General features: G+C 40.8%; 1 protein-coding gene across 2 annotated transcripts in view; it reads left to right on the top strand.

The window, feature by feature from the left end:
• Nucleotides 1-4110: 4110 nt before the first annotated feature.
• The window catches only part of TAOK2 (TAO kinase 2), a 48510-nt gene continuing 28999 nt past the window's right edge, over nucleotides 4111-23621 (top strand). The window contains exons 1-13 of one of the 2 annotated variants that reach the window (XM_087714015.1): nucleotides 4111-5038; nucleotides 16974-17146; nucleotides 17630-17701; nucleotides 17868-17969; nucleotides 18384-18429; nucleotides 18523-18619; nucleotides 19568-19681; nucleotides 20569-20660; nucleotides 20766-20859; nucleotides 20953-21034; nucleotides 21741-21908; nucleotides 22147-22359; nucleotides 23261-23389. In XM_087714015.1, the coding sequence (XP_087570141.1) occupies nucleotides 17015-17146; nucleotides 17630-17701; nucleotides 17868-17969; nucleotides 18384-18429; nucleotides 18523-18619; nucleotides 19568-19681; nucleotides 20569-20660; nucleotides 20766-20859; nucleotides 20953-21034; nucleotides 21741-21908; nucleotides 22147-22359; nucleotides 23261-23389 (1341 nt within the window). In that variant the 5' untranslated portion in view covers nucleotides 4111-5038; nucleotides 16974-17014. Of the gene's footprint in view, nucleotides 5039-16973; nucleotides 17147-17629; nucleotides 17702-17867; nucleotides 17970-18383; nucleotides 18430-18522; nucleotides 18620-19567; nucleotides 19682-20568; nucleotides 20661-20765; nucleotides 20860-20952; nucleotides 21035-21740; nucleotides 21909-22146; nucleotides 22360-23260; nucleotides 23390-23621 lie in introns of those variants that run through there. The other variant, XM_087714016.1, reaches the window with a different exon arrangement.

The raw sequence follows: 23621 nt of genomic DNA, 5'->3' as shown, positions 1-23621 counted from the left end.
AATCCTCATATTCCCTCAAGGTTCACTTGTTTTCAGTAACTATACGGTAGTTTAACATCTAGAAAAAAGCCAGTTAAAATGGAGAAAAGATAGGACTGCAAACCTGTACTTTCATTTATTTAAATAGCATTCCTATTGCTTATTTCCAGTTTTAACATAAAACATAGGATCTGGTACCAATATTAATATGTGTAATAAATATATAAGCAGACAATGAATATAAAAATGAAAACCAGAGAATAATAATTAGAAACTTTAAATATTTGCAGCATCTTTTTTGGACATAGAAATTAGTCTGGTAGATTTTCCACAAGGAGGAAACACTCGCTATGGTATTATACCAAGAAAGATCTACAGGCAGTCCTTGGATTCATTTACAAACATTCATTCAGCCACTGTTCAAAATTAAGGCACAGCTGAACAAATGACACTTACACCTGATCCCCAAAGTTACAGCCGTTGCAGTACCTGTGCGATGACCAAATTTGGGAGCTTGGTAGCTGATTCACACAACAGCAAGGGCACTTCAATTCCTCCCACCATCTGTATTTTTGGCTCCCTGCATAGCAGCACTCCTTAGCAGTATAGCTGAACTGAAGTGGAAGCTGGGGCCTTCAGCTGGCTGCCATTGTCCTTGAGCGTCTACTTCAGCCCCAGTGCTATTGAGAGGGGCAGCTCAAGCCGTGCTGCAATCAGCAACTGCAGCACAAAGCCTTCACCATCCTACACGGCACAGGCCTTACCACACCCACCTGATCTTAGCGGTTTTCCTCCAGATGCTAACAAGACACACCAGGTTTTATACAAGTCACACTAAGGGCCTTCAGTTAGTATGTTCTATTCCTATGATAGCTTCAGAACGCTTCAGCAGTTTTCCAAAGAACTGGAGAACAAGGCGCACTATTTGAAAAATGGTGGGCACAGAGTTCTTACAAGGTTTCAAAAACTTCCCTTGGGAAGATGGCCTGGCACAGCCAACAGCTGCCTCACATGCTTAAGGCCCAGGTGTGGTGACTACCATCTCTGCTTAAGACCCCAGATATCTACTTCAACCCTAGTGCAACTAGCACAGCCATCGAGGAATGCTGCTGTGCAGGTCAATCAAAAGGGCAGAAGAGGGTGAGTGGCTAGAGTTAAGAGGCAGTTCCTTACTTTACCAAGGTTCAGGGTCGGAAGAGACAAAGCCAGGAATGGCTTTCATTGGGGAGTCTTCACCTAATGACAGGTGATATTGATTAATGATGGCAACAGAGTGCCATTACTAAATGATGCAGTCTGAAGTTTTACTTAACAACTGCATTGCTTAGCAATGGAAATTTCTGTCCAATTACTACTATAATTCAAAAACTATCTGTATCTCAACTACTGCCAACTCACAAGAACAGTACATAAGGCAAATGCTAACTTACAAATAAAATATAAATATTTCTATACCACTCTTTCTATCTATACAATTTTTCCCAAAAAGCACATAAATTTCCAGTTTTAGTGCATTTTTCAAGGATAGGTAAAATCATCCAGTGTAAATATTTGCTATACTTGAGTAACTTCTTGCTTTCAATGAGATCAACAGGTAAAATACTTGTATACTAAATTATTACCGGTAGTCCTCAATTTATAACCATTCATTTAACAATCAGTTATGAGGTCCCAATTTGGGTCATTAAGTCAAGGACCACCTGCACATGGATCATCCTTTATGTCTGAGTAGCTGCTTCTACATAATCCATGATGCGTTTGGCTGAATTAAAAACTTGCAGCAAAAAAACCCCTTGACTACAGGTAGTACTTGAGTTACAATAGTTTTAGTGACCATTTGAAGTTACAACACTGAAAAAAATGACATGATAAATTTCACTTATGATCATTAAAGCATCTCCAGGGTCATATGATTTATATTTGGATGCTTGGCAACTGGTTCATATTTATGACAGTTGCAGCGTCTTGGGGTCATGTGATCATCTTTTACAACCTTCTAACAAGGAAAGACTGGGAAGCCAGATTCACTTAACAACCATGTTACTGAGTTAACTGGAATGATTCATTAACAGATGTGGCAAGGAATTTTTTAAAATGCAGCAAAATCTCACTTAACTAATTTCTCACCAACATAAATGTTGGGCTCAATTGTAGTGGTAAGTTGAGGACTACCTGTACTCATTTAATATAGTAAATCTAGCTACAACTGCACATGCTTACAGCTGCCCCATGAGCATTGCTGGAATAACAGCAAAAATTGCAAAGGTTAAAAATACACCTATCTAACTTACAGTATTAATATTGTATCTTAATTTGTCGTGCTGTTGCAGTTTGTTTCCCATCTATGGTGCCCAGCCTTACTTTTCTCAGAATTATGTTTCCCAGGCCCCAGTTTTAACCAGATAACAGAGACGAAAGGGATCTTGTAGGTCATCTAATCCAATTCCCAGCCCAAGCAGGAGACCCTGCCCTACACAATTTCTGACAGATGGCAGTCCAGTCTTCTTGAAAGCTCATTTGTTCCTTCTTGCCTTTCTCAATTATACTACCTAGTACTTCAAGCTGCAGTATACTTCCCTAATACTTTTAAGCAATCTGTTGTAATTATTTTAACTAAAGTTCTATCATTTGCTCTCCGCGTTGCTCTTTTCTTCCCACACCCTCTCAGTTTCATGTCAGAACTTGCAGCCACTTTTGACCGACATTCCGAGCTCTCTTGTTCCTTCGCCTCTTTCCCTCCGAAAGCCACGTGTAAGATCTCGGGCGCTACCTCCACATGCCCCAAGCGCAACCTAACCAAAGAACTCCCTTTTCCTCACGGAAGGCGGGCTGGACGCGAAACACTCGCAGTAGCCCAGCCAATCCGGGTCAACGACGTCATCGGGATAAACAATCCCAGGTCGGCAGCTGCAGTCCGGCCTCGGCGGTGTTAGCTAGGCCAATTCATGTGATTCGGTGGGGGGGGGGAGGGTGACGCACTTCTTTCAAAACTTGTGGCTTTCCATCATCTAACCCATGTACGGTTGTTAGCATTCTCTACCGCCTTTTCGTCAGCTGCTTAGAATTTGATATTTACGCCTCAAGAAGAGCGAGTGGCCTAACTTCACCTCCCTCGTGTTGACAAGAAAGGAAAAGGCCCGTCCGGCACGGGCCTGAATCTCGCCGGCATCAAAGGTGTTAAAACTGCACATGAGGTGAGAGGAATAAGGGCACTGAGAAGACTAGAAGAAATTGCGACTGCCCTGACAGGGAGGCTCGAGCTCCGCCCTCTGCCCGACAGCTCCCAGGGTGCGCATGCACCCAAGCCCCCTGCAATGACGGTTTAACTGTCGCCCAGCGCGCCCTTTATTTTCCCTTTTTGAACAGCTGTCATTGCCCCACCTCGCCCGGCGTCCCCGCCAATTCTCCGCGCGCGCCAACCAACATCTTTCTAAATCGTGCCCCAGTAACAGCTGAGCAATGGAAGCTCCGCCCTTTAACTTACCTCGCCCTACCAATCAAATCCCACGCCTTCCCATACTGCTCCAATCAAAGCATACCTGAGGGCACGCGGGCGTCCCAATTTGACTTCTTTCATTGAAGGGCCGTTATTTTCCCCCTCCCTCCCTCCAGCCAACCAAAATGTCGATCTTGTATGCATTTGCCCTTCCTGATGTTTCTCGTCCAATCCCATTCTTAGGGCAAGTTTCAAGATCCCTCCCCTCGCTTTACATATTGTCAGTATAAGCGTGTTCCCGCCCATTAACGCTCAGACAATCCAATGAAGCCGGGTTTTTTTTCTTTTCCTCTTTTAACTACGCGTGCGTTACGTTCCATTCAGTAATGCCGTCCTACAATTGCTGACGGCACGCTCCTCCCTCCTCAGTTCGCGCTACTCACCTTTTTTCTCAAGAATGACCCGAGCGGGGCGCATGCGCACAGTTGCCTCACCAAAACGTTTTACGAACAAGGCTGGTTTAAGGTTCGGCACAATGTTCTTATAGCTTATTCCCGATTTCGGCGCATGCGAGTTTTCACGGGCTCCCGCCCCTGACGCATCGCGCCTGTGCGCTTTCTTCGGCGACCCCACCTTCCCCGGACGCATGCGCCTGACGTTTTCTCTGCCTTGGTTCCGGTCTTGCTCCTGCCTTGGGCGCCATCTTGGATTTGGGGACAACTGGAGTGAGTGAGAGGGAGGGAGCAGACGGAGGAACCCGAAGAGGCAAGAGAGAGGGGAGGGGGGGCCGGATAGAGTCAGGCCCCCCACCCCCACAGCACCCTCCCCTGTAGAGACGCCCTCCCTTTCCCCGCTTCCACCCCCACCCCCAATTCCCTGGATCTGAAAGGATATCTGCCTTTTACAGGGACCACTCCACCCCCGCCCACCTGACCTCTCATTCCTTTTTGTTCCCCCTCCCCCCGCCGACTTCCCTTCAAGACCCCCGTCAATCCCCTTTTGCAGAGTCTTGCAATCCTCCTCGCCCGTTATCTGTAGGCTGCCCCTTATACCTCCTCTGTAAACATCTGTGGGCAGCCGCCAACAGCTGGAAGAGACTGCAGCATCCTATGATGCCCATGCCGCCTTCCCCTCGCAGCCCATCCCTTGGTCTCTGGCAAAGCGAGCTGCTGGGCGATTGTCTTCTTTTTCCTCCACCCACCCACTCCCACCCCTTCCTTCCTTCTAATTTCGGATTTTTCTCTCCCTACCCCTGAATTGCAGCCATTTAAGAAGGGCCCTAGACTCTTGTTGCATCCTTCTACAGGGCTACTACCTCCATCGCGTTCCCCGGTTACCCAGCCAACTTGCATGTCTTCCCTTCTGCAGGGCAATTTTTCCCTACCCAAACAAGAGGGAGGGAAGGAGAGGCTCGGAGGGGGGCTGTTGTAGGTAGCCTATGTTTCCCACCCAGAGGCCTTCCTTTTCCAGGGAAGCTACTGACAGGTCCCTCTAAACCCTCTTCCTTGATTGGAGGGAGTAGGGAAAAGAGGGAGGTAGTTGGGGGTACTCTCCCCACCCCCCAATATCTTGGAGCTGGAGCCGCAAGGGGAAGAATATCTAGGCAGCTGCGGAGACTTACAGGTGAGACCCAAGCACGCAGATAAGGGGAGAGTGGGGGGGAGGGGGAGAAGGGTGTTTTTGTTAGATGGGATGGCTGGGCAATGGGAAGAGAAGGAAATGTTTAGAGAACAAAAGAGATTGTATTGCACCAGTTAAGTAAAACAATCTGATTTTCTTTCTGTCTGCTCTTATCTTCTTTCTCCTATCATTATCCTTCCAAATAAGTCAGAAATTGTATTGTCTTGGTTGGGAAACATATTCTGTTTCCTCTTCATGTTTTTTTCCCCTCTTCTTCGAAGGCTTTACCTAGGCAAGAGACGAAGAGTTCTGTTTTCCAGAGCTAGAGGTTTGGGCCTAACATCTTCCTGCAGGGGGAAAAAGGATCCAGTTTTTCATCCCAGGTCCTCCATGTATAGCCAGCCCTCCCTTAAAATCCCACTAGGGTTCCTCATGCTCTCAGATTTTCTTTCCTTTAGAACCTCAGGATCAGGGAAACTAAGAAATCATCTGTCTAGTCCCTTAGACTTTTTCCACCTTGGACTAGACTCAGAGGCCTTAACTCCTGTACTGGTTTTAATGTACCAGAGCTATTATATGCCCTTAGATACTCCTATAATGACAGAATTTGGGAAGCTAGTATCAGTGAGGCATGTAAGAATGGGAAGGACCCTATTGCGTTCCTTAAAGTTAAACCATTAAATTTTGCTCTTTCTGAATGATGATGGATATATTCATACTGCTATTTTTTTTTAAAGCTAGCTTAATTATGAAGAGAAGTTGGGCTTAATGTAGAAATTTACCTTTCCCAGTCCCAAATTATTTAGCAAATAGAGGTGTATTAATAATAGTATATAATATTTACAAAAGAAAGCCGGGCCCATGGGCACAGAAATCCAACTTCACATTCATTCATATAGTCATTATTTAGGTACATAGCTTTCGTTGGTTTCCATTTTAATTTTTAAAAATTGTTTAACATTTAATTCTGTCTTCCATATATGAAGCATTAGAGCAATAAAATGCTGTTTAGAGATAGTGTAACAGGATATGAAAAAGCAATTACTTTTTCCAAAATCATCTTCACTGTCTTAGTAAGATAACTGTTGGTATCCTTTACTAACTGAAATGGGACTTGTTCAGTTATCTAGGCTTTGTGTATAATTCTACACATATTCTGACTAGCCACTATTTTATCGAGCATCATTGGTGAAAGCATTATGTTTTAGGGCTTCCTTCTTTATGGATTATATTCCTTGACCCTGGAGAGATCTAGAGTTTTGGTGTTTTTTTTGCTCCAGAGAGTTGCATGGTGTGGGGAATGGTGCTTACATTAAAGATTGGAAAGAAAGCCAAGTATGACAGTTTTGTCTCCTGAGATAACACCCAATAAAAATTCATTTTAAATGTCTTATTTTAGGGATGATTTTGTATATCATGTTCTTGTCAAAATGAGTAACTTTTTGCAAGCTATGTAAAACTTGTGCCAGTGTTGCTTACATTTATTTTAATGACAGCGTTGTTTTATTGTCTAGAAAGAAACATACAATTTATAAGTCTGCTGGCTGCTGGAATCTGTTCAGATTTCTTGTCCACTCGCCTCTAACCCATGGTTAGCTATTTTGTTGTGAATTTTGTGCACCTTTGAAAATAATTTCCTCAAAGTTACTGACTTACCTTTGTTTTTTAATGTAATAATTTTTGTTTTATCAGCAGCCCACAACCGTTGTTTCCCTGGAGATATTTTTTATCTTATATTCCTTTAAACAGAATTTTGTCATATTGGGATCAAATAAATATATTGGTACATTTATGCCCAAGTGCGAATGATTAGTTCACCATGCTAATAGAAATGGCTAAATAACAGGAAATGGCCATGTTTTAATTAGCGTTTTGTCTCAATTAGAATTTTTAGATTATTGAGCTCTTGAGAAGCTAGAATTTTAAGTGAAGATTTATTGTTGTCTTTAAGATTCTTGCTTGTTGAAAGTATTTCAAACCAGGGATTTTGGATTCAAGGAAAGAGTAGATTACTAATATGGTTTCCTGGTTTATTTATCTCCACCCCTGGTAGGCGGATCCAAACAAAGAGATGGACAACTTATACTATCAGATTTCTGGTTAACTAGCTCGTAATTCTAATTTCTATGAATGGGATACTATTTCATTAAAAAAATAGATTGTAAAGTCTATTTTTTTTAAAAAAAAAAAGATCCCTGGTGGCAGAAAATTTCCTCTGGATTTTCACATTAAGAAAAACAAATCTAGAAAATTATTTTTGAGCCAAATGATAGTTTGTGCCTGAGAAGAAAGCTCATCTACCCTTCTGGGTAGCAGAAGTTGAAATTTCAAAGAGAAGAAATGCTTGGTGTGTTGTGACTGGGTTCACCTCAGTTTTGCACAGCTTCCATGGCGCGCTGTAAGCTGACAAATACAAAACATCTTTAATAAGATGGATTTCTTTATTTAGATATTGCAAATTTTAGAATCAGATTTGACACCTGGATAAATAAATTACATGCTTTGTAATGTCTGGGAAAAACAGCTATGGAAACTTCACCCATTGACAGAGCTATTAGATCTTTCCTCCTTTATTATAAGTTCCTTTTCAGATGTAAGTGAAAAGTGGAAGTGCCTTCCAGAATATCCAACGCTTCTCTTAATTTTTTACACTTTAATTCCTGTTTTGGTGAGGTTCTATATTATATCCATCTCATGACTGCAGCACATTTTCCATTTCCAATTTCTCACAGTGCTACATTTAAGAAATGGAGCAGTTTATGCAAAAAGCTAGTTTCCTTGCTAATGGAATAAAACAGTAGTTAGGGCATTTATTAGAATTGGAAGAATCTCACCTATCCTTTCTTAATATACTTTTCTTATGGCTGCAGCAAAATCTCTGAAAATGACTGCAGTGTGTTCCCAAAGCATTATTTTTATCACATGCTGTTGTAGTAGAATACAACCCCTAGGGGTTGCTCCTGAGTTACCCACAGGTGCCTCAGTAAGCACTTTCTTCTTCCAATTCAGAAAGTCTTAATAATATACAGTAAGTGAAGGAGGGTGGGGGGGAGGTGGCCGTCTTTGGCATAAAAGCTCTTTAAACCTTTAACAGAAAAAAAAAACCTAGTGCGGGGTAATTGGGGGAACCTGGGGTACAATCTTGTGTCTGCTACTGAACCTCTTGGAAATCACATTTGAATAATTATGTAGAGAATAATGTTGTAGGTGAGCAGAAGACAGGTACAGTAGTAACTTCTAACACATGCTTCATTGGATTTTTCTGTCCCAAGGCACAATCTCAAGCATTTGATGCATCCTGGTTCTAAAATAGGTCTGAACCTCAGAAGCCGCTGGTGGCCCATTGCCTAAACATGCTAGATGTCTTTACCTTGAGTTCCATGATAGCAAAAAGGTAGAGTTTATATCTGAGAGCTATGAATAAAAATGTGCTTTAAAAAAAATAAGTTTGAAAGCAAGAGCTTTTTAACTTTTGTAGTTCCAATGGAAAGCTTGCAAGAAAGCACCAAAATAGGCAGGGTACCAAAACATGAAAGCAATGAATGGGCAGCCTTTTTGAAGTTCAACTGTTATTCTTCATTACCAAGAGTATTTAGAAATCTCACACAATGAATACTTAAATTTTATTTAAATTTGAAAGGGTATGAAGGGTCTGGGTAAAAATGCTAGTATTTCTTTTAATTGATTCAACAGCTTAACCCTGGGTGTCACATTATAATCAGGGATAGGTGACATCTATTATAAGAAAGATCTGTCCGGTACCATTACATTGGATGAGTCTTAAGATCATTACAACCCAGGTTTTTTAATCGGTTTTTTAAACAATCATCATATTGGTGACCAGTATACAAAGAACAATACAGGTGGTCCTCGACTTGTGATCATTCATTTAGCAACTATTTGAAGTTTATGCTGGCACTGAAAAAAAAGACTTTCAACTGGTCCTCACACTTATGACCATTGCAGTGTCCTTGCAGTCATGTAACTGCAATCTGAGCAATTGGCCACCAGCTCACATTTACGTCCATTGCAGCGTCCTGTAGTCATTCACTGGATCACCATTTTCCACCTTCCCAGCTGGTTTCTGACAAAGTAAATGGGAGAAGCCAAATTTGCTTAAAACTGCTGCAAAAAATATCATTAAATCAGGTGTGATAGCACACTGCTTAGCAATACAGAAGTCCCAGTCCCAGTTGTCATTAATTGAGGACTGCTTGTAGATAACTTTTGAAGACGGCAAGCAAAAGTAAGTGTTGATGGTTTTTTAGAACTCTTATTAGTTTTCCTGATTTTGTCTTTAAAGAATGCAACTGCCTTGGTGCTATAGTGTAGTTATATTACAGAAACCAGCATCAAGCAACAGATGTTTGTGAGTCTGCTTCTTCCTTATTTGATTTAAGTGATTCTTCTTTCATTTCTCCATCTCTGACATGGTCAGCTCTAGCTTTTGCACAACAGAACATGGTCACGTATTCTCCAATCAATTTCACCTAGGATTTCCACCTATTCTCCCATTTTATCCTGTTTTAGTGACCAAAGACTAACATTTTCAAAGTGAGCAGAATAAACCTAGAACAATTAAGAGGTCTTTATGCATATGGTAGTCAGTGAGAGGCTACTGGCATTTCCTGTTGTTCACAAATTGTATTACCTAGAAACAAAGAAACTCTTCTCTCGTGGAGTGTGGAAAGAGATGGAGCCAATACAAATGTAGATTAGTATACAGTACACTTTCGTTTTTTTGTCTTGCACAAATGGACTTCTTTATCCTACTCATCATGTATGTCACAATTTCCAGCCACAAATGTTGAGATCCTCTTTACCAGTATTTCTCAACTTTACAGTATGTGTCTATGGAGATTCTCAATCATCCCGGTTATAGTTGTCCTAAAGGTGTTTTTTTCAAGAGGCCAAAGGACTTTCTGATTTTTCTTTGAAGATGTTTTGCTTCTCATGCAAGAAGCGAAACCTCTTCAAAGGAAAATCAGAAAGTCCAGTTGCCTCTTGAAACGGGACTTACAAAATGTGGACTTCAGATCCCAGAATTCTTTAGCCAGATTGAGAAACACTGCTCTTTATTACCCAGATACTTAAGGAGTGTCAGTTCCTACAGTAGGCAATTCTTTAAATTTCTGACATTGGAAAGCTTTGAGAGGCCATTTCTTTACCTAAAAGCTAATTTCGTATATAGTCTATCTACTCTGTGAGAATCTTACCCAACCATTTATTTATTCATCAGCTTTCTATTGTGCTGCAATCCTAAAAAGACTTTATCAGTGGCTTACAATAACAAACACAATAATCTAAATAAAATTGTGTAAATCTTCAAACAATACAATATCTGGCCTCAAAAGCCCTCCAAGAAAAGCTCTGTTTTCAACTTTTTCCAGAGGGCAAATAATGTTGGAGATAAATACATCACCAACCAAATGCCATTCCAGAAGGCCAGCCTGATAGAAAAACTGTGTTTGGGGATTATTTTTTTAAATGGGGAGGGAGATGCACACAACCAAATTCTTCTCTTGACACAAAGTGACCTGGTGCGGAGAGATGGTTGTGTAGGTAAAAGTGGTGGAAAACCATTTATGGGTTTATAGATAAAACCAGTACTTAAAATTGTACCTGGAATGTGGCCATACCTTGCAGTAACCTAACCAGGTGATGATGGGTTAGTATGACACACTCTAGTCAGGTCCTCCCATCCCAAGTAAGGTTGCAATAGGCTTGGAAGCCAAAGCTGGGGAAAGTCCCACTCAGCACAATTTCTGACCATTGATCCAGCAGGAGTCACAAGTCCAGGAGGCCCCCAAGTCACACAAACCTGCTCCTTCATAGGAAGGTCAAACTCATCCAGAGACAAAACAAGGGGCTAGAGGGATGCAGAGAGTGAGGTGGGCAGCATGTAAATTTAATAAATAAAAATAGACAAATCCCAATGTACAAACAGTAGCTCTGTATTCCTAGAGTTCAATTTAAGCCTATTCTATCCCATCTAGAGCTTCAAAACCTCCAAGATATTGGGACAAGACTACCTGGGGTCACAATGATAGCTGTGCATCATCAAAATATTGTTGATATCAGACCCTGAAACATCAGGTGGGCTCCTGCAGCAGCTTCATGCTGCATGGATCCAGCAGGATGGCTCAGGAATGGGTATTCTCATGGCCTGATTGGTCGAGAAACTGAGTCAATAATTCAGAAGCTACGCCTATGAGTCTCCTCTTCCTTGGCCCAGGTTAACTCAGTCCAGTCTAAGAGAAGAAGTATTTTCCTTGGCTCCACTTCTGAATTAATTTCTCAATCTTTCGGTAACAACTTTAAAATTAGATTAATTGGATAACTCAAATTCTAAATTACTGGGAGTGAATAAATAGGCAGTCTATCATTGTCTCCTGTGCTGTGGGTTGGCTAACCCCACAAGGGGAAGATCGTTGCCTGACTGGCCTCAGGGAGCAGAGGAATCCTCCAGACTCAGGGAGGTTGAGAGGCTCCCTAAAATTGGCCATTTGGAGCAGCAGGACGAGCAGCAGAGGATGGGTGCCTAGTTCACCAAAATCTTTGCCTTTACTGCTACACTATAAATAGATGAAACACGTGAGCCAACATAATATGCTTTAAAAACAGCATGCGTGGCTTTGTCAGTAACTTCATCTGAAGAGAAGGTTCTTCCTCTTGTCGATGTGGCTTTTAGTTCCACCCTGCAGTATATGTGAAATAAAAATAAATTAGACAGAATATTTTTTTTTGTTTAGTTACAGTGTGTATTATGCTTTTAAATGTAAATTGTTTTCAAGTTAAGTATATTCAATTATTCTGTCACTGAATTCTTGGAAATGTAGTATTTCAATGCAGCTGATAAAATGATTCAGTTCAAAGTGGTGTGTTTTTTAATTAAAAAAAACCATTTTTTTTAGGATTTATGACTTACATGCAAGCTACCTTATTATCCTCCATTTAAAATAAATGGGTGAAATGTTCTCTGCTTTTGTCGCCTGCCAAAAAGCAAGTTCATGTTTAAGAGATTAATCATTTCGTGAGTTCCTTTGGTAGGACACATACACTGTGAAGTTGCTGTTCTAAAAGTGAACTCCAGATGATTTCCTATTACATGCCTCCCTCCCCTTATATCCCTAATTTGAAACTTAAATTGTGGCCTTAAATTTTGGCCACTTTGGTACATCCAGGCAGCAACCACCGCAACAGGAATCCTTCCAGATGCTTTCTTGCCAGTAGTATCACTGCCAAGGCTAGCCTTACACTTTGCCTTTTTTTCTTTAGATTGTTCCCAGGGAAACAACTGAACAATGCAAGGATTTCCTCTGACCGACATAACCCCGCCTGCAAACTGTTGATTTCCTTATTTTTCATTTCAGCCCCCTGGAGTCAGTCCAACCACTGCCCATTCCAGAGAGTGAACAGGAGGGACCCTGTGTAGTTGTTTCAAAGTTTAAAGTTGCAGCAAGGCTGTGGCTCTTATTTTTCAGCTCACCTCATTTGCAACCCAGTCAAGGGGAAGAAGGCTTGGTGTGAGAAACCTCCTATCTAGGTGGCTATGCTTTCCAGCACAGTAAATCTATTTCTACAGGCCAGATCTGTTGAACATTTTATCTGCGTTGAAACCATGGTGCTTCATGCATTTGACAGTCATAGCAGGAGTGTAGGGATAGGCAACCTATAAGACAATTTATTCTGGTAATGAAAAGAGACCTTTGTTACCTGTAAAGTTTATTGGATATTCCTGTTCTGAGGCTGCACTGTACAGTGAAGGGTGCAACAAGCTGGTTTCTGGGGAACTTTGGATCCTGATAACTTGTGCTGCAGATTAACTTCTATGGATTTTTCTGAGGAGCAAATAAGGAAGAGAGGAGCTGATATTTTCCAGAATTTATGGATTAAATGGATTAATATTAAGATATGGGATTCTGAATTGTGATTGGACCATCCTTAATGGAGGGGGAAATGCAGTCAAAGACACTCATGAAGATATTTTGACTGAACCAGACAGGAGAGATACCAATTCTGTGACATTCAAGGTTGCAACTGCAATCCTTGTTACTAATGTCAGCTGCTGGCAAGCAAGTTTTCTTGCTCATGAATCTCTGCCAGGCTTCTGCTGGACATTTTGGGAATCTTAAGTTCTCCACCATTGGACTGAGAACAAAAGAGATAGTCTGTTTCTGATTAGACTAAATATTCTTGTATATTTAACATTTATTCCACTTTGTTTCACAGGCTCAAAATATTTATTTTTAAATGTATATCTTTAACCTTTAAAGGGCTCACTTTAAAAATGTTGTGTAAATAGCTTTTAGTCAGAATGTGTCTACCAAAGGGATTAATCTATAAATTTCTAAATTTCCCAAGACGTTTTTGGTGATGTTGGTGGAAATTGTAGTCCAGTGCACCTGGAATCATGGCGGGAACCATGTTGGAGAAATTTGCTATAGACTGGAAGATGGGGACTGAATACAGAGAAATTACTCTTTTCAAAAGAACATTTACACAAAATGAGATTTTTTTTTATATGGGGGATATCATCTGCTAACAGCTGTGCCCAATGTTCCAGAAGCATTACACATTTGCAGGATCCAATCTGGGTCAGTCACAGGGACCAGAGATTTAGTATTCTGAGCTTACAGACTCGTGCTGGAGTCCATCCTCAGGGAACAAAATGTTAGAGAGAATGTTATAGACATTCCATTAGAGAGAAGTTCCCTGAGGATGGTCTCCAGCACGAGTCCAAAATCTCAGAAGACTAAACCTCTGATCCAGGTGACCGACCCAAAATGGATCCTGCAATATCCTGGGACATGTATATCTGCCTTCATTCATGAGTTACATACTTTTTTCTCTGATTCATTAGATTCTTGGTATCTGCTTCATAGTATGTAATATTTTATGTGCATTCATATGATGTTCATAAAAGTTAAGACCTGGGTGACATTGTGCAATAATGAAGGGATTGATGTACTTGTATTAGGGTTATACATAAATAACAAACTTCCATACTCACTACGTTCTCTGTAAAGGACTAAATTGTCTGCTTCCCAGCTAACAAATAACAAACCCAGTAACATTTTTTTCAAGGATCTAGAAATCCCTGGGTCTATGTTCCTCTAATTCAGCGGTTCTCAACCTGTGGGTCGCAGCCCCTTTTGGGGTCGAACAACTGTTTCATAGGGGTCGCCAAGACCAGCGGAACTCTAAACTTTAGACTCCACCTCACGTTCCTTGAAATTCCCAGCGAATGGGCTCCGGAGTCATTGCCGGCCGTGCAGCACATTGCCACAGCTGAACGCCGTAAAAAACATAGGTGCGCGTGCACACCTCATACAATTAGCCTCAGAGACTTCGTAATGGCGGGAAAGTGTTCCTGCGAGGGAGGAATGGGCTTAGGCCCTACTCCAGGCTGTAACTATGCGTGCGCGCGACTATGTTTTGTATGCCGCTGCCAGATACTTTTAACTATATCTAAATCCACAACCAGACCTGTCATCAAGAGCCAAGCTCAGGAGCCTGAATTGGCCCCATTCACACAATGAAACCTGCTTGCTAAAAGTACCATAAACCTTGCACAAAGGAAAAAAAAATACAATGCAAGTAAACAATTTAAAAAAATGATACAAGTGGAATTATTATTAGGAATAAAATGTAACAGAGAAAATGACATATATGAAAATATAAAGTTGGGTTTCCTCAAATGCCACCCCGAGAACCCATCAGAGAAAGTAAATAAGCAAGGGCAATAACGGAAAGGAGGGAAAGGAAGAAAGGGTAAAGCAGAGGAAGTAAGGGAGGGGAATTAAGAGTAGGAGGGAGGGGAAGAGGAGGAGGAGGGGAGGAAAGAGAGAAGAAGAAGGAGAGGAGGAAAGAAGGAGGCAGAGAAGGGAGGTAGAGAAGATAGAAGGAGCAAGGTTGTTGCAAAATAAAATGGGGTAGCAAGAAAGTGACCCAAACTGTATTCTATTTATTTGTAAGAAAATAATGATAATGATATAATTAATAGTAATTATAAGAGTGTATATTTGTGAATGAACTTGAAAATAAAATAAACTTTTTAAAAAAAAAAAATGCACAACATTTGCCCAATAAATTAAGGTTAAGCTTACCACCACCATCAAGGTTAAGAACACTCCTACAAACAACCCCACACCAGGTTGAAGATCCATCCAGGCAGGTTAAGCAAGTTTGTGAATGCAACTGCAGGCAACTTAGTTAAGGAGGCTGTGGGAATAAAGCCACTGTGTGCCTCTGTGTATGTGTATGTATGATTGTATAGTAGCCGAGGTTGTCCAGCCTCCAGGATGTGGTTCTTTTCAGACCCAAAATTTAGGAGCAAACAAGATGTGGAGACTCTAGTCTAGAAAAAGTGCAAAGAAGAGCAACCAAGAGGATTAGGGGACTGGAAGCTCATACATGAAGAACAGTTGCAGGAACTGGGTATGTCTGGTTGAATAAAAAGAAGGACTTAAGGGTGATATGATAGCAGTCTTCCAATAACTGAGGGGCTGCCCCAAAGAAGAGGGGAGTAGAAGTAAGATAAACAACACTTAGGCAAGAAAAACCAAAGCTACACCATGCTTCAAGACAAAATTTCATTTATTTGTAATTAGAAATAAATATTTCTCAATATATAATTTACATATTGTTTTTTTTATTAATCAGTATGTTTTAATTATGTTCAATTTATAACAATAAAAATACATCCTGCATATCAGATATTTACATTACGATTCATAACAGTAGCAAAAGTACAGTTATAGAGTAGCAATGAAAATAATTTTATGGTTGGGGGTCATCACAACATGAGAAACTGTATTAAAGGGTTGCGGCATTAGGAAGGTTGAGAACTACTGCTCTAATTCCTTTTAATCCCTTATAACCAACTTCTTCATTTTACACAAGGAGGGGTTGCTTAATGAGGAGCGGCAGAGTAGTTATAGTGGACAAAAAGACATGATAGTATTGAGCTGACTCAGTTAACATAACATTCAGTTGAAAATAAAACTGAAAATATTTAGCAAGCCCTCCAAAGGCTTGTGCATTTTTAAAAATTGAATTGAATTGAATTTATTATATTTCTATGCCACCCTTTTCCCCGAAGGGGAAAATAGAGAACCATATCATTTTCTTCAACTCGATAAAGATAGTGCAGAAATTAATGCAAATAACAAATCTGGTAAACTGAGTAGGTGAGAATATTGTTACCTGCATGGAAATCTGTATGCATTGCAATATAAAGGTGGGACATACAAGACTGAAACATGAGATGCTTTTCGAGAGAGAGAAAATGTACTCCTGTCATTAAAGTAACAATGGAGATTATTTTAGTGGCCAAAAATTAAGGGCAAATCTGATTTTTGCATCTGTGGAAAGTATATATATTTTTACCAAAAATCCCTGGATTTCCGTAGAAAGGATAAAGCACAAATCTATTTTGAACTTGAGCTAGAAAAGTGGGGAATGTAAGAGATAAGTAAAGCTTATATTGGTACTTCAGTATCCTAACAATTACTGGTTGAATGCTGTCACATAAATAGCAGAAGCCCAATTTAAACAAGCGAAATCTATTCTACCTTCTGTATCACGGCAAGATCCGTCTCCATTTGGTATTGATGGCATTCACGCTATAAACAGCTCTTATTGATTATCTTGTTTCTGTGAATAGGAGTGAGTGCTTAGAGATTCCTTTTTAAAAGGCTTTCTGAGCTTTTGTCGGGATTGCATGCGATCTTGAAACCACTTCTTCAAATGGGAGTATAATTTTTGTATATTTATACCCTTTCTTCTAGCAAGGATCTCAGGATTTGCTTTGCTTCAACAAGATGGCAGCATCAGATGTCATTGAATTACATTCATATAAATAAGCCCAATAAGAATAAATTACCTTATTGATACCCAGCTGGTCCTGTTTGCTAATATTTGTTTCCCACTTTAGGAGAACAGCAACAGTGAAGTCCAGCCTCACCCACGGCCACCATGCCGTCTAATGCCCGGGCTGGCAGTTTGAAGGACCCTGAAGTGGCTGAGCTGTTCTTCAAGGATGACCCTGAGAAGCTCTTTGTTGACCTGCGGGAGATTGGTCATGGCAGTTTTGGAGCTGTCTACTTTGTGAGTGCCAAAGGAGTGTTAATGCTCATGCTCAAGCCTTGCCAAGTTCATTTAACACAACTCTTTCCGATCGGCCTTGCTTGTAGTAGAACCAGTTTTGCTTCTGGGTCCCATCCCATCAGGAGGTCCCTGCCACTGAATATTAGATGTTGAAGGGCAATAGCAGGATGAACTTTTTCCACATCTTGTTGATTGCTTTCTCAGGGAGAATCTGATTGGCCATGATCAGAAGTGAACTGGTCTGATTTAGTAGAGAAGTAGTAACTTTAAATGGATTATTGGGTACTCACCAGTCCCAAGTATTTCTGGCCCCGTGGGCATCTCCGCTTTAAGAATGTGCGATTCACCATGCGATGTGAAATTTACTACTCCTGAACTGTATTTTTTCCAGGTATAGGAACCAAGTTCCTCTCTGAAGTTGACTGTGAATGTTGGTAATTATTTTCATCATCTTTCTTTGATTTACTCTTATTATCTTCTCAGGCTCGAGACATACGCAACAATGAAGTGGTGGCTATTAAGAAGATGTCCTACAGTGGGAAGCAGTCTAATGAGGTTGGTCTTCCTTAAACTATTAACACAGTTGTGTTGACCATTAGCTTCTAGCCTCTTCCTGGCCTAGGTAATCCACTTCTGCTTTCCAAATTTTCTAGCCTTCTTGTAATATTCTTTCCTTTACTCGAAGTCTATTGGAGCTCAGGCTCTCTCTTGTGTTTTCCAGAAATGGCAGGACATTATCAAGGAGGTGAAATTTTTGCAAAAGCTACGCCACCCAAACACAATTGAATACAAAGGCTGCTACTTACGGGAACATACAGCATGGGTAAGATGAGAGCGAACAGATCATTCTTAAGACATTGTGTGATATATTACAGAAAGCCTTTTAAAGATAGGCAGTGAAAATGGAGATGAACTGGGCTTCAGATGAGGGGAAGTCTTGAAAAGGGCCCAAATGATGGCTGCGATTCTTGCTTCTCTGCCTGAAACCTTAATGCAATTTAAGGGAGGGAATTGCAGTGCAATAGAGTGGCTGCTCCTTTCTTGAAAATCATGGAGAAAATTGTTTTTGGTGGTATCCTATTTATATTCATGTGGTTTTTGGAGGTGTCTGGATGGCATTGGTGCAAGTAGAATGGTGGGCATATAGTCTGATTTAGTAGGGGTTGTTGTTATATTCTTAAGTGAATTGGAAATTCCAGGTACAAAACGGAATTAACATTTCCTCTTAATTCACTAGCTGGTGATGGAATACTGCCTAGGCTCAGCCTCAGATTTGCTGGAAGGTGAGTCCAAGACCAATTGAAGAGACCCGTCTTCCCACAGGCCTTTTCTGAGACCTTTAAATAATGTTCTTTCCTCCATCCCTTCTTTCCTAGTGCACAAGAAACCACTGCAGGAAGTAGAGATTGCAGCCATAACGCATGGTGCTCTGCAGGGACTTGCCTACCTGCATTCACACAATATGATCCACAGGTGAGCTTGATATTGTGTTACTCTTAGAGATGTTGCTGCTGATAATACCCATTTAGTGTTGGACAGTATGATCTAGTTGTTGCTGCATTATGAAATCTATATCAGGATCTGTTACTCTGTTTTTTAATTGGCTCCATGCATCTCTATGACACAACCCTGTTTCTTGCTACATTTTACTGTTATTCTCTTCATATGATTTGCGGGTAGAATGGCAAAATTACTTTTTAAATTTGTGCTTTGGTCAAATGTTGCAGGTTATGCAGTCTAGCTTAATTATCAGAACTGGACAGTCTTCAAATTTTTTAAATCTACTTTGTATATAATAAATCCTTGATATCCCAAACAACTTAAGGAAAGGATATATAGTTAAAAACATGTTGCTTTTTATCAGATTTTGCAGTTAATACAGGTGGTCCACATTTGATGTCTACCTGTTTTAGCAACTGTTTGAAGTTATCACATTGATGAAAAAAGAACTTTACTACCAATCCTCACATTTACAACTTGCACAAGTCAGTAAAGCAAACAAAAGCCAAATCTGATACTAAATGCAGTCACTGTTCCACTTTGCTTAATGACTGCTAAAAAAACTGCTAAAAAGGGGTTAACTATATGTTTTCAACTGAAGAACAATATTATACGCACTTTTCTTCTAAAAAAAAAAATCCTAATTTCAGCAGCCTAATTTTAAGTATAGTAGAAATCTTTCACTTGTTGCTATCAAACTATTGAACATTAGAGGCCATTACCAATATAGAAGTTTGCTAATGCAGCCCTATTTCTTTCTCCTTGTCCTTTCTTGTCCTGGTCCATATAAATGTTGCTCTAATCTTTATCCTCCTGTTTTCTCCTGTCACTCACACTCCTTTTCATCTTGGTTCACCATACTTGTCCCCTGTGTTCTCCGTTTCTCTGTTCAGTTTTTAATTACTGTGCCTGTCCTTTCAGGGATGTGAAAGCTGGGAATATCCTTCTGACTGAACCAGGACAAGTGAAACTGGGGGACTTTGGCTCAGCTTCTATCATTGCTCCTGCTAACTCCTTTGTTGGCACCCCATACTGGTAAGCTGGCAGAATTGAGATTTTGTGTAATTAGGAAGAGTGAAGGTGTGGCTGGAGAGGTAGTGAGAGTGTAGATATCCATTTGAGACACCCCAGTTCTTTGAACAAGAAGAAATTTGATAATTAGACATTTGGGTTCCCTGGATTTTGCAAAGAGTCCCAGTGTAGTTTGAACAACAGTTGATTCTAAAAAAAATAATTAAGAAGTCTTCTCCTTTTATAGGTCAAAGATTGGAGGGTGTAATTTAAGAGTGTTCCAGTATTGGAGGGGGGACTTTAAGGGTGAACTTTAAGGGTCATGTTTTAGAATCTCATTTCAAGAAGTAATGGGTCTAAGAAAATGAAATACTGCATTTTATGCACTATAAGACACTCCGGACTATAAGAAGCACCCAGCTTTTTGGGAGGAAAACAAGAAAAAAAAGATCTGTCTCTCAGCAATTTCCCTCCTTGCAGCAAACTGCAAACAACCTAGTCAGTTTCAGCACAGCCTGATTTAGTATGAGCAGCTGATTGGCAGTTGGATCTGCTTCCCTGAATACCCCCAATCAGCTGTTCCAGACTGTGTGGATTGCTGCCGCTGCCTATCACTACTGCCGTCTATCGCTGCCTCGGTGCACCTCATTTTTTGGGTTCTGCAAGCTACATTTTTGACCTGTTCTAGGCGGCGGCAATTAATATATGTATATTAAATACATAATACACATTCATGTATTTAATAATTCCCCCCCTTTGATTAATTAGTAATATTGAAAATTACTTTGTGTCCAGGGTCTATGTTCAGGGTCAGGCATCTTTGATGCAACAATCTTCCAGGCTCTATGTAACAATGTGAACCATTGCTAAGTCAAAATGCATGATTGCTTTATCGTGCGCTTTCTTTCTAGGATGGCTCCCGAAGTGATTCTAGCCATGGATGAGGGGCAGTATGATGGCAAGGTGGATGTCTGGTCTCTTGGCATCACTTGTATTGAGCTTGGTATGGAATGAGCCACTTGCCTTATAAGGTTGGAGTTAATTGGGGGAATGATGTGGAAGAGGGCGACGAATACTGCTGCTAACATTATTGTCCTTGTATCTTTAGCGGAGCGCAAACCACCCCTCTTTAACATGAATGCTATGAGTGCCTTATACCACATCGCCCAGAATGATTCACCATTGCTGCAATCTAGTCACTGGTAAGGAAAACTCCAGAAATGACTTTAAGCTTGCAAAAAAGAGAGGTTTATAGATTCAAATGAATTCCTGACTTTCTTCCCTGTTTTCTTCAGGTCTGAATATTTCCGAAATTTTGTGGATTCATGCCTGCAGAAGATCCCCCAGGACCGTCCAACCTCTGATGTGCTGCTTAAGGTATCTCCCACCCATTTTCACTCCGGAAAGATTCCTCCCCCCCCCCCCCCCAAAAAAAAAATCCCCAGCTCACAATGCCTGTAGCTGTGGAAGTTGCATTTTATCCCATCTGGGATCAAAAGAAGAAGTTAAAGTAAAGATAAGAACACTAGGTATTTAAATTAGAAGAATGTGTTAAGGGAAATGTTAGGATCAGGAACTGGTAATATATGAAAAATGTTGGTTCAGATGTTTCTACGAAAACACCCTAATAAATAATACTCTTCATCATTTATTCCCCACAGACCCATGATAAATACTGAATCTTCCCACTGGATTCATAGAATTTAGAATTCTGTGTTGAAAGTGTACACCTAGTGTTGATTTTAGTTGGCTTTTTTCCTTATTAAGTTGTTGATAAGCAATGAGTTATTCTGACTTCCAAAATATTTGAGTTTCTCTCACTTTCTGTTCCTAAGCGGACTTGAGTAACCATTACATGTTAAATCTAGGTTTACTCAAGTTAAGTTGAAAATGATTATTCATTGTTGTTAAAAGAATATAGTTATTAGGTCCTAAAAAATCTCAGTGGTTGTTATCCAACTCTTGAGAATAGTGGAAAAGGATTCCTCAGATCACAAATTCTAAGAGCTCGGTGGATAACTTTGCAGAACTTTTGCAGACCTGCTTCCTTGGTTTCATGCTAGTTCTTCCTGTGACTCCACAGCATCGCTTTCTCTTGAGGGAGCGACCCCAGACGGTTATTATGGACCTGATTCAGAGGACCAAGGATGCAGTGAGGGAGCTTGACAATCTGCAGTACCGCAAGATGAAGAAAATCCTCTTCCAGGAAGCTCAGAATGGTCCAAATGCGGAGGCACCAGAAGAGGAAGAGGTTTGTTGTTGCTTTCCCACTTTCTCTGATTCAGTTCTCCCTGACTTTCTTGGACTTTGGCTCACATAATTCTCTCACCATCATGAGAGTAACAGTGCAGGAAGCATCCTTACTCGAAATCATTTCCTATACACACACATAGTCTCTGTCTCTGTCTCTGTCTCTCTCCTCTCCCCAGCTCTCTCTGCTGTTGTTTGCAGTATCACCTTTCTCATTTAATCCTTCTTTGCTGTTTCAGGAAGTAGAGCAGTTTCTTCACCGGACAGGAACCATCAATAGCATGGAGAGCAGCCACTCCGTACCCAGTATGTCCATTAGTGCCAGCAGTCAGAGCAGCAGCGTGAACAGCCTGGCCGATGCCTCAGATGATGATGACGGGGCTGAGATTGCCATGATGCAGGAAGGCGAGCACACCGTCACCTCCAACAGCTCCGTCATCCACCGTCTTCCGGTATAGAACTCAGTCTGGTTCTGCAAGAGCAGCCCAGTGCCAATTTCAGAATAAAGCGAAGGTTGGGAAACATTGTGGAATATTTTCTAGCATGTGATAGAAAATGTAAGCGGTAGAAAATGTAAGCCTTCCTTCAAATCGGCCATAAGGATATGAGAGTCCTGAGAAAATAAAGGGAGAAGCTCAATTTTGAATTTGGAGTATCCTTTACCTTGAGAGAAGGATGCTAAATGATCACGAAATTGGATTCCAGTCGATCATTACATCCTACTTGCTTCCGTATATTGAGTAACTTAGACATGGGTGGGTACACTTTTCCATTCTCCTTTGCTTTATTTTTTTTGGGGGGGGAGGGTATCAGTTCTTCTCTAGACTAGTCTTCCCTAGCTGTCTACATTTCTTGGGATTGCAGCTAAATTTCTACATACTTTGGAAACAACAGTTGGAGGAAACCCAACTAGCTTACAAATGTGTAGTCTGTTATGTTTAATCTGGTCTATCCATGATCTTTCTTTATGCTTAAGACTGGAAACATAACTGATGTTGAAGCCTCAACCCAGGTTTCCTCAACATGGTACAGATGTTCATCCGATATACCCCCCAGTTGCTTAGAATTCTAGGAATTACTGCCATAACATGCCTGGATTGGTGTCAAGCTTGGAAGATTGCCTTAGGGATTATATTACTTCAAACTTCCAAAATCTTGGAATTCCTTCTCTAAGTGCTCTACAACAGCTTACTCCACACGTCCACTTCTTAAAACTGGCTAATCCTAAATTACTCCTAGGAGTGCAGTTTGATCTGCCGACTCTACATTCTGTTTTTGCCTTTTAAAAGAAAACTTGCAGAGGCAATGTTAGAAGCTGACATAGCTTCTTATGTGCATTTTAATTCTTTTCAGGGCCATGACAATCTGTATGATGATCCCTACCAGCCAGAAATGGAGCCCCAGAGCTCATCGTCAGCTGCCCGACGACGTGCCTACTGCCGTAACCGAGATCACTTTGCCACCATTCGTACAGCTTCTCTGGTGAGGGGAGAAACTTGCTTATATTTTATTGCATTATTAAATTGATAATCCTGCCTTCATATTTTGTACAACTCAAAGCAGTGCATTGTTCTGATCTAGGCTTCCCCAGCAGCAAGAAGCTGAGTCCTCGTCCCAATATACTCCTTTTATTTAATTTACAGTGAATTCCTCTCCAGCAAAGTCCCAGCCCACAGTCTTTCAAGATAGTTCACAATTACTGATCTTTATCAGG

The sequence above is a fragment of the Thamnophis sirtalis genome, unplaced genomic scaffold (assembly GCF_051295495.1).
Source record: "Thamnophis sirtalis isolate CommonGarterSnake01/CBP01778 unplaced genomic scaffold, rThaSir2_p1.2 scaffold_4, whole genome shotgun sequence".
In the NCBI taxonomy this organism is placed as follows: domain Eukaryota; kingdom Metazoa; phylum Chordata; class Lepidosauria; order Squamata; family Natricidae; genus Thamnophis; species Thamnophis sirtalis.
Note: the sequence above shows the minus strand (reverse complement) of the source record. Positions and strands in the feature narration are given on the sequence as shown.